The 11107-nt window shown below is 43.4% G+C and overlaps 1 protein-coding gene across 1 annotated transcript in view; it reads left to right on the top strand.

The window, feature by feature from the left end:
* Window positions 1-11107, top strand: part of tenm3 (teneurin transmembrane protein 3) — a 458716-nt gene that overhangs the window by 437550 nt on the left and 10059 nt on the right. The window contains exons 14-22 of the mRNA XM_080444084.1: window positions 524-721; window positions 1532-1591; window positions 2801-3145; window positions 5275-5519; window positions 6365-6546; window positions 7256-7458; window positions 8550-8660; window positions 8885-9027; window positions 10582-10706. Coding sequence (XP_080300210.1) covers window positions 524-721; window positions 1532-1591; window positions 2801-3145; window positions 5275-5519; window positions 6365-6546; window positions 7256-7458; window positions 8550-8660; window positions 8885-9027; window positions 10582-10706 — 1612 coding nt within the window. The remainder of the gene's footprint in view (window positions 1-523; window positions 722-1531; window positions 1592-2800; window positions 3146-5274; window positions 5520-6364; window positions 6547-7255; window positions 7459-8549; window positions 8661-8884; window positions 9028-10581; window positions 10707-11107) is intronic.

The following is an 11107-nucleotide window of genomic DNA, read 5'->3' as shown; positions in this document are numbered from 1 at the left end:
TACAAGCTTACAACACATCACAAAGTGGTGCGTCGTAAGCTTGTAGATCAAGCGACCAATATGATTTTTTTGTGGGTGGCTGGCCTCTCCCTTAGAGATAGATTAGAACTGCCACTCCTTCACTTGAAAAGGAGCCAGCTTACAGTAGGTGTTTTGGGCATCTAGTACGGATGCCTCCCGAACGTCTCCCTAGGGAGGTCCTCGCTGCACGTCCAACTGGGCAGACCAAGGACCAGATGGGGGGGATTATGTCTCCACACTGGCCTTGGAACGCGTCGGGATCCCCAAGGAGGAAGTAGCAGCTCAGGAAAGGGAAGTCAGGAGCTCTCTGTTGGTACCGTTACCCCCAGCGACCCGATTCTGGATAAGCGGTTGAAGATGGATGGATGGATGGATGGATGCTGATAATGACGATTTTAGCTTGTGATGATATCAAACTATAATGTGCTGTTGTGCTCTCTCCCTCTCCCTATCTCTCTACTCTATCTCTCTATCTCTCTCTCTACTCTATCTCTCCATCCAGTCCATGGTGCTGTTGCTCCACAGCCAGCGTCAGTACATCTTTGACTTTGACTCTGGGGACCGTCTGTCTGCGGTCACCATGCCCAGCGTTGCCAGACACACCATGCAGACCATCAGGTCCATCGGGTACTACCGCAACATCTACAGCCCGCCCGAGAGCAACGCCTCTGTCACCGTGGACTACTCTGAGGACGGACAGGTAGATCATTATAATAGTACAATAGTGTGTGTGTGTGCGTGTGCGTGTGCGTGTGCGTGTGCGTGTGCGTGTGCGTGTGTGTGTGTGTGTGTGCGTGTGCGTGTGCGTGCGTGCGTGCGCGCGTGCATGCGTTTTTACACCACTTTTACACCACTGTGTGTGTGTTTGTTTGTTTGAGAGTATGAAATGCCTCAAGGTGGGATGCAAAATGGACTCTGTATCGATATTCATGCCATATGGATCGAATTAATCCGAATGAATTACACTGTACAGTTGAATGGTGTGTGTTGTTACTGTGTTATAAACAAAATTGGACTTTTTTGTCACATTCCTAAGCCAAAAATTTGATGACCGGCAGTGGTTCCGGTAGGAGACACAAAGAGTCTCCTTTGTGTCTCCTACCATAACCGCTGCCTACCGGTCCGCTGGTCAACACATTATTGGCTTAGGAATGCGACAAAAACTAAACAAATATCTCCATGGGGGTGGATAATGGATAGAAAATAAGTAATTTTTTGGGTGAACTATCCCTGCTGGTGTCCCTATTTTGGGCAAATGTTGCCTTTTTTTGTTTTTTTATAATTTGTTGTAATGATTTTTTTTATGATACTGTAGTTTTAAACATTCAAACAACTATATTCACTATCTGTGTGGTATGACAAAGTATGTATAAGTCTGTGTCATTGTCATGATCATGTTAATCTCAAGTCTCTCTCTCTCTCTCTCTCTCTCTCTCTCTCTCTCTCTCTCTCTCTCTCTCTCTCTCTCTCTCTCTCTCTCTCTCTCTCCCTCCCTCGCTCCCCACATCAGCTCCTGCGAGTGGCTCACCTGGGTACAGGACGTCGTATTCTATACAAATACCGGCGACAGGTAACAACAACAATACATTCAGTTCTGCCATACGTTTTACCGTGACAGGTTAGCATGCAGCCATCAGCGAGCAGAAACTGCTCTACTTGACACAGGAATCCTATTTGTCTGTCGAAAAAAATCAAACAAGTTGCGGGTGAATTTTGAAATACATCAGCCACTGTGAAAAATCTATTTCCTTTCCTGTCACATAAAATGCAACGGCTCCATATTATGTAGTGATGTTTGTGTCGTCGACCAAGCACCGTGGACGGTAACAAGACATCATTCAGCCATCCTGTTCTATTAAAGAAATAGAAAAATACCATCAAGGTTTATAAAAATGGTAAATGGTGCATTTATATAGCGCTTTTATCCAAAGCGCTTTACATAGATTGTGCATTACATACACCCATTCACACACACATTCACACACTGATGGCGGAGGAAACCATTCAAGGCACCAACCTGCTCATCGGGAGCAATTAGGGGTTCAGCGTCTTGCTCAAGGACACTTTGACATTAACTCTGGGGGAGCCCGGGATCAAACTGGGAACCCATCCGGTTTCCATCCGGCCGCTCTACCGGCCACTCTACCCCTGAGCCTATTATTATGATATGACATACATACTCAAACATACTCTACCATACAGATGGGACAAAATATTGTAATCTCAAAAACATTTACATAATAGATTTATTCAAGTTTAAAGAGGTGGTACCATGGTTTTGCACTTTTTCTGTCTTTCATGTGTCTATGAGGTTGATAGAACTTCATTAAGCCCCCTATGGTGTTTTATGTCTTCTCTGACTATTTTGAGTTTCTTCCTGGAGGCTGAAACCTTGAGGGTCAAACGTGCCAATAGAAAAACAGCGCTTTAATGACACAGTAGAAATATACCCTCCCCCTCATTATCAAAACACAACAGGTGTGGGCATGAGGAGGAGGAGGGACTAGGACAGGAGGCGGAGGGACTGGTTCAGGTGGCTAAGGTGAGAACCAGGTATACTTGGAGGTGTGTCCACATAAAAACATAATTTTAACACTTTCTGTACACTTTTTTGAAAAAAATCTTCCTCCTAGTATAACCATAATGATACCTCATGATCATGTTTAATCTGTAACTGAGATTGTGCTTCGTTCTGCTCACAATACATGCTGGGTGTCGCTAACGCCTGCCACGCTAAAACCCATTTACTGTTGCTTTTCTTTTTCTCCCCGACCAACAGAACAAGCTGGCAGAGATCCTGTACGACTCGACGCGCGTCAGCTTCACGTACGACGAGACGGCGGGCGTGCTGAAGACGGTCAACCTGCAGAGCGAGGGCTTCATCTGCTCCATCCGCTACCGGCAGATCGGCCCGCTGGTGGACCGCCAGATCTTCCGCTTCAGCGAGGACGGCATGGTCAACGCCCGCTTCGACTACACCTACGACAACAGCTTCCGGGTGACCAGCATGCAGGCCGTCATCAACGAGACGCCGCTGCCCATCGACCTGTACCAGTTCGACGACATCTCGGGCAAGGTGGAGCAGTTTGGGAAGTTCGGGGTCATCTACTACGACATCAACCAGGTTTGTGTCCATTGATTTGATTGATTGATTGAAAATGTTATTGACGCATTTTATTTTTCCAAGTACAGCTAGAGTTAGAAAGACGCCAAATTGATGAGACACACTTTGTGGTCCATTAAAGGGATACTTCACCCAAAAAATTACTTATTCTCTGTCAATTACACACAAGCCTTGAATTCATAGAGATTTTTTTGTTTTTGTCGCATTCTTAAGACAATAATTTGATGACCGGCGTAAAGAGGCTAATAAGAGGCTAATGTAGGAGACACAAAGTTGACACTTTGAGTCTCCTACTGGAGCCGCCGCCGGTCATCAAATTATTGGTTTCAGAATGCGACAAAAACGAAAGAATCTCCATGAATTCAAGTCTCCATGGGGTTTGTAATTGATAGACAAAAAGTCATTTTGGGGGTGAACTATCCCTTTAAACACTCAAACAACTGGACAAAACAACAGTGCAACGACACAAAATAAAAATGTCAAAATATACAGTTTTTAGCAGAGAGGAGAGGAGAGGAGAGGAGAGGAGAGGCCTTTGAACGAGTTAGTGGCTCAGAACACAAAGAGGAGTAGAATCAACAAACAGTGATATTGAATCCAATATTGATTCTAAGTATATTGACAGAGCGCTCATTATGTTCAATATTGATTTAATGTCAAAACAAGAATCTAGCACTGTGACTTGGCATTAGCACTGTTGCCTCACAGTAAGAAGGTCCCAGGTTTGAACCACGGCAAGAGTGACCTTTCTGTGTGGAAGTGTGCATGTTCTCCCCATTTTTGCACTGGGTACACTGGTTTCCTCTCGCACCAAAAGACATGCATGCTATAGTACAGTAGGTCCTGCCAGTGCCCTTGACCAAGGCACTGGCCTTTACGACCGGAGTTTGTCCCTGAGCGCTGCACTGTGGCTGCTCACTGCTGCTTAGGATGGGTTTAAACACAGAGGAACCTTTGCAAAGGACAGTATCAAATGACCATTAATGAAGAAAAATCCCACTCCCTGCTCCAGCTCACCAGACCCCAACCCCAAGTCCATTCAAACACTGACGTTTCGGTCGCTCCGGGACCCATCATTAATTGGTCATTAAATACAGAGGACAAATCTCTCCCCAAGGGGACAATGAAGTAAAATCCAATGAACACGGTAAAGGTGACCGTATTAAATGTCAAAAATGTCATTGTTTCTGTCTCGTATGGATTTATTAGTTGTGATATGAGAGTATAATAATATTTTATCCTGAGTGCATTAGCTTGACTCATGTGTCGAAGAAAGAGCCATTTGGATTGTTAATTATAAGTAATTATAATAGTATACTGGTATTAATAAGTAGCAAGTAGCAAGTACTTGCATGCAGAAAAAAAGCAGTAGTATGGTTTGTGGTGGTAGTAGTAGTAAAACAAGACAACCCAGAGGTGTGCATAGTTGACTAGTTTTTGATTCGTTTTTTTTCAAAAAATACTACTTACGGTATACGGTACATAGCGTATTGCCCAAACCACCTAAGCTGGATCCTTTCCAAGTGAAGGAGCGGTGGTTCTGAACTTATCTCTAAGGGAGAGGCCGGCCACCGGTCTGAGAAAACGAATGTTGGCCGCTTGTATCCGCGATCTTATTCTTTCGGTCATGACCCCACACTTCATGACCACGTTATACACAGTACACTAGTTATGTAACGATTTATCGTAAATCGATTAAAATGTATTCAAACTGGTGACAATTTAAATCGATTTAATACAACAAAAAAAAATCCGTCTTTTGCTACTGTATTGAAAAGAGAAAGAAAGAGATAAAACACAGTTTTATTTTATTTTTAAAGAGTAGAATACCGGATTTGTGTAAGAGAAATAATTAAAAAAAAAAGATTTGTCTGGAAAATAATTTTGCGTTTAAACAATCGTGACAAATCGTATCGTGAACCTAGTATCGTGAATCTAGTATCGTGAATCGATTCTTATCGTGATTCAAAACGTATTGTGAATTCAGTGAATCGTTAAGATGCCTAACAATACACTGAACTGAACTGCTCTCAATTTAAAGTCAACAAATGTCTTCCTTTTCCTCTCCTCTCCTCTCCTCTCCTCTCCTCTCCTCTCCTCTCCTCTCCTCTCCTCCATGTCTCCATCAGATCATCTCCACGGCGGTGATGACCTACACCAAGCATTTTGACCAGCACGGCCGGATCAAGGAGATCCAGTACGAGATCTTCCGGTCCCTGATGTACTGGATCACCATCCAGTACGACAACCTGGGCCGCGTCACCAAGCGCGAGATCAAGATCGGCCCGTTCGCCAACACCACCAAGTACGGCTACGAGTACGATGTAGACGGACAGCTCCAGGCCGTCTACCTCAACGAGAAGATGATGTGGAGGTAGGGGACAGAAACCTCTTATCTCTCTCTATAACTGTTTTTGTAGATCTACAAAATAGCTGATCTACAAGCTCAAGCGTGCATGTACTGTAGATTGGCAATGTTTTAAACACTGAAAAAGTTTAACATGTATTTCCAACACCGATAAGACCTGAGGCTGATTATAACAAGAAAAAAAATGACACTGTCATAATTTTTAGAAGCTTGCAAGCTAGACTAATCACAATAATCTAATTTTGGGGGATTTAGGGCAAAAAGTACTGCATTCTATTATGAATTAGTTTTATCTGGCTTGACTGGCTGCTGCTGCTGCTGACAGTAGACTCAATCTATAGCTATTTCCTTTATTAGAGGAGAAAATAAAACTTTGGAGAAGAAAATGCCCCAAAACCAAATTCATCAAATACAAAATCGAGTTTTTATCTAACCCTAAGCAGACTTTTTTTTTTTGTTGGTGCACTCTATAATTTATTATGATTTGAAGTATTCTCCAACTGTCAATCAAACTGCCACACCCTGTAACCTGACGCCCACAGCCAGAGCAATGGTTAGATCCTTTTTTACAGGCACGCCCCCTTTCCACAGCCAAGCCCCCTTTCTTGGGTAGGGGTATAAATATGAATGGAAGTTTTTCCGCCCTTTTATCGCAGCCCCTTTGTAGAGCAGCTTTGCTAAAGCAAGCTGCTAAAAACACTTTCTATCTATATCCTTCCTGATATGAGTTTTCTGAAAAACGAAAACATTTCAATGTAAATAACGACCGAAACAAATTCTCCACCCTCTTGAGTTCAAAGTCTCCTCCTAAAAGTTTGTCACACTCCTTTGTTGTTGTTTTGCTCCTGCAGGTACAGCTACGACCTGAATGGGAACCTCCACCTGCTGAACCCGGGGAACAGCGCCCGCCTCACGCCGCTACGCTACGACCTGAGAGACAGGATCACTCGCCTGGGAGACGTTCAATACAGATTGGACGAAGACGGATTCTTACGCCAGCGAGGAGCCGAGATCTTCGAGTACAATTCTAAAGGTATACGTGTGTTTTATTACCGATATATAAGGGAGTGAGAAGTTCAGATATGTATAAGGGAATGCAAGGCCGTTGGTGATTTAAAAAAAAAACACAAACAATACAATGTTCAAATCGATTCTGAACGCCGCAGGTGCAGTACAGCGGAGCAGGGGAATGTGGTCATTATTTTCTAGTTATTTTTTAAGAAAGTCTCTCTGCTGTATTTTAGACGTTTGGAGGCGGGTTGATTGATTTCTGGGGGCAGTGTGGTGAATAGTGAGTCAAGGTTATTAGTGATGAAGGCGTGGATGAGAGTTTCCTTCATTTGGCAGCAATACTAAAACACAATTGTATATTTACTTGTTTTTTCTTGTCCATTGTAGAAACTTCACTTTAAAAAAAAGTTTAGAAAAATAATGTATCGTGGTCTAGAACTCTCCACATTTGGGATTGACGTCGGAGCCAAAAAGCTATCTATCAGTCAGGCTCCAATGTGGATCAATTGAAACAGTTGAACATTGCATTTAATGTACTTTATTGGTTCTATTATGGAAAATGTCAGGGTTAAGTGCAGTAAAAAATAGTTCATTTAGATTATGTTCTATCTGGTTGAATATAAGTAAAATAAATACACATTTGACAGTTCCTGGTATTGAAACACTGTGACTGACAGTGTCCCAACCACTGCTCCTTCTCCCTGGTCCATCACGCTGCATGTTCTCTCCAGGTCTGCTGGTGCGTGTCTACAGTAAAGCGGCCAGCTGGACCATCCAGTACCGCTACGACGGTCTGGGGCGCCGCGTGGCGTCCAGGAACAGCCTGGGACAGCACCTGCAGTTCTTCTACGCCGACCTCAACTACCCCACCAGGATCACACACGTCTACAACCACTCCAGCTCCGAGATCACCTCGCTCTACTACGACCTGCAGGTCAGCTCAACTGCTCCACCTTGAGAGTGGGGTCAGCCCTATGTTCCCTTGGTTTAGGACAGGGTTCCCCAATTACGTTTCCCCAAGGGCCAAATTATGTCTCGGGTACCAAGCTGAGGGCCAGGGGCATTGTGACGATTTTTTGTTTGTTTTTTTATTCGTTTTTTTTTTCACTAATCGAGCTAATTTCACACTGTGTTATTTTAGGCCTGGGACTCTTAAATCCTGTGTTGAGGGTCACACAAGGAAAAAATGCACTCTGGAAACAAAATAAGTTGAGAATCAACCATTTACTTAAAATATTTGGTTGTTACAGTCTGCTTGAAAAGTAATACAGAGTAACACAGCCAAGTTGTACATACTGAAAATCAAAATAAGTCCAGAATCAACAATTTACTTACAGATGTGTTTGTTAGTCTGCTTGAACAGTAAGTAAGAAAAAATAATATATATATATATATATATATATATATATATATATATATATATATATATATATATATATATATATATATATATATATTTATTTTGTATGACAGTTGCCTCTCGCGGGCCGCAAATGGCCCGCGGGCCGCCTATTGGGGAACCCTGATTTAGGATTAGCCCTGGGGTTAGTGTTAGTTTTGAGGGAACATAGGGCGCTGAGGGAAAGGAAAAAAAAGCTATGCTAAAAGAATAACACAAAATTGTAGTCCATTGTACCTAATTCATCAGCGAGACATGTAATACATACAATAATGTAACACCAATAGCAGGGGAAAAAAGTCCAGTTGTACTTTGAGGACAGCCGTGTTTTAGGTCATGGCTGTCATCACAGTAGTGTGCATGTGTAACCATCTGGTGTTCCTGGAAACTAACCATCTAGCTAGCACTCAGTCAAAGGGGAATTCCCGCCTTGACCTCAGGCAGGTGTACTAAGTACACCTGCCTGAGGTCAAGGCGGGAATTCCCCTTTGGCGGAGTAGGCCCTACTCCGTTAGAACTGCAGTAGGCCTACTTTGGTGCTGTTGCTGATGAGTGATGATCAGCCAATAACACTAGTTCAGTGCTCATATTATTTGTACTGAAGTAGCTGTGTTTGTGGTCTACAGGGCCATCTGTTTGCCATGGAGATCAGCAGTGGAGAGGAGTTCTACGTCGCCTGTGACAACACCGGAACCCCACTGGCTGTTTTCAGCAGCAACGGACTCTTACTCAAACAGGTAGGACAGACACACTGTGTGTGTGTGTGTGTGTGTGTGTGTGTGTGTGTGTGTGTGTGTGTGTGTGTGTGTGTGTGTGTGTGTGTGTGTGTGTGTGTGTGTGTGTGTGTGTATGTGTGTGTGTGTGTGTGTGCGCGCGCGTGCATGGTTTTTATGTCCAATGTACATGTCATTGATTGGATTGGGGGTTAACAAAGGGTGTGTGTGTGTGTGTGTGCGGGCAGGTCCAGTACACAGCGTACGGGGAGGTGTATTTTGACTCTAACCCAGACCTCGTGCTGGTGATCGGCTTCCACGGAGGTCTCTACGACCCCCTCACACGACTACTGCACTTTGGACACAGAGACTACGATATACCTGCTGGCAGGTACGGCTGTCCATCCATCCAACCATGGACCCATTCATTCATTCATTCATTCATTCATTCATTCATTCATTCATTCATTCATTCATTCATTCATTCATTTATCCATCCATCCATCCATCCATCCATCCATCCATGCATTTATCCATTCATTCATACATTCATTCAATCATGCATCAACCTACTAACTCACTCACTCACTCACTCGCTAGCCTCGATCTCCAGGCTTTTAGTTTTTAGTTTTGCTAAAAAACATAAGCCTAGACCAACTAGTTGATGTTCCGGGCATAGGAAGTGTTTCATTTCCCCAACCAACCAGAGTGCAGTGGGCGTCGCTCCAAATGTTGTGACGTCAGGGCTCTCAATGCTACACATTGGGGAGGAGGAGGGGTGCGGGGCGGGCGGGGCGGGGGCTGACGGACAGATCGGTGAACCAATAGAATCCGGCGGAATTTTTCTCCGGAGATTTTGAACCCGCCCGTCTAGACGTTATATCAGACACGCTAGGGCAGCCTACTCACTCGCTAACTCACTCACTCCATTCTTTTGTTTGTTTTTTCGTTCATTCATGCATCCATCCTCCATCAACTAACTAACTAAGGCCCCGTTTAGACGGCGGTCAAATCCAGTCAATTTCTCAAATCCGATCTTTAGGCCGACTGTTCACACTGCATTTGCAAGTGATCAGATGGGATCTGTCACAGATCTTTGTGTTCAGACTGATTTAACCCATTAAGACCTGGAACGCATCTGTGTCACTTTAGATTTCTTTGGCTATTCAAAAATAGCAGATATACAAGCTCATAGTGCGGCACCAAGTGCCGCGCTATGAGCTTGTAGATCTGCTAAAAAATAATGTTTAGATTTTTCCAAAAACTGTTAGGATTTTTTTTAAATTAAGAATCGCCTCAGGTCTTAACTCATTGAGTGCCATTCACGTGTTTCACGTGTTTTACCGCTATGGTGCAACGTGCCAATCAAGTGTTTCACGTGTTTTAAAAGAAATGGTAAAACAATATATATATATATATATATATATTTTTTATCTCACTGGCCAGATATAGCCAGAAATAATTCTGCCACTCAGTGAGTTAATGGGTTAAACAACGTCAACCCAAAGCCGCCCTACGCCACATATCTGCTTTGGTTGCCGTGGTAACGACGTAGGCGTCCTGACTTTTATCTCTTTATATGTGTTCTTCAAATTCTTTATTTTCCTCTGACACTGCAGATAGGACCTTGTGAACCCATTTTCTGCCATGCCGCGATATATGTCTTCATATACTGTTCCTGTACATTCCTAGTTTCTCTTGTACTGAAGCATCCCCCCCAAAGTGCTAAGAGACATTGAATTTCTCAGTCTATCCACTGAATGCTGCTCGCCGTTTCTTCAGTAAAACTTATGCTGCACTATTGTTTTGTTTTCATTACACCTTCATTACATTCTCTGCTCTCCCTGTTCCCCACAACGTATAACCTTTGTGCGTACGTGTGTGTGTGTGGCGCTCTCTCAGAGTTGAAGTAAAGCTCAGTATTTTGTGGGTGTGTTGTGTACAGGTGGACCACCCCTGACATGGGCACGTGGGTGCGTGTTGGCAAAGACCCCCAGCCCTGCAACCTGTATATGTTCAGAAACAATAACCCTGTCAGCAAAATCCACCAGGTCAAAGAATACGTCACAGGTAAGATGTACTGTACACTCTAACACGCGTAGAATTATGTTTATCCAAGATCCACCAGGTCAAAGAATAATGTCAGACATCCCACCCTGGAAAAAATATTTTCAGGGAGATCAACAATATATTTATTATTTTGTATATATGCCAAATATATGTTTAACATATATGAGCTATATACAGTATGACACATATATTTCCTATAAATCCACATGTATGAACCTGAATATGGCATATTATGCAGCATATATTTGGCATATGTTTGCCATATATTGGCATATGTTAATATATTTAGTATGCAGGCTCTAGACTGGATCGGGCATTTGCGGGAGATTTATTACCACTTGCGGATGTCCGGGAGCAGACGTTAATTTCCGAGATACTCCCCCCCCCCCCACATACACACA

Source organism: Gymnoscopelus braueri (genome assembly GCF_963280865.1).
Source record: "Gymnoscopelus braueri genome assembly, chromosome: 2".
In the NCBI taxonomy this organism is placed as follows: domain Eukaryota; kingdom Metazoa; phylum Chordata; class Actinopteri; order Myctophiformes; family Myctophidae; genus Gymnoscopelus; species Gymnoscopelus braueri.
This window is presented reverse-complemented; position numbering and strand designations above follow the sequence as displayed.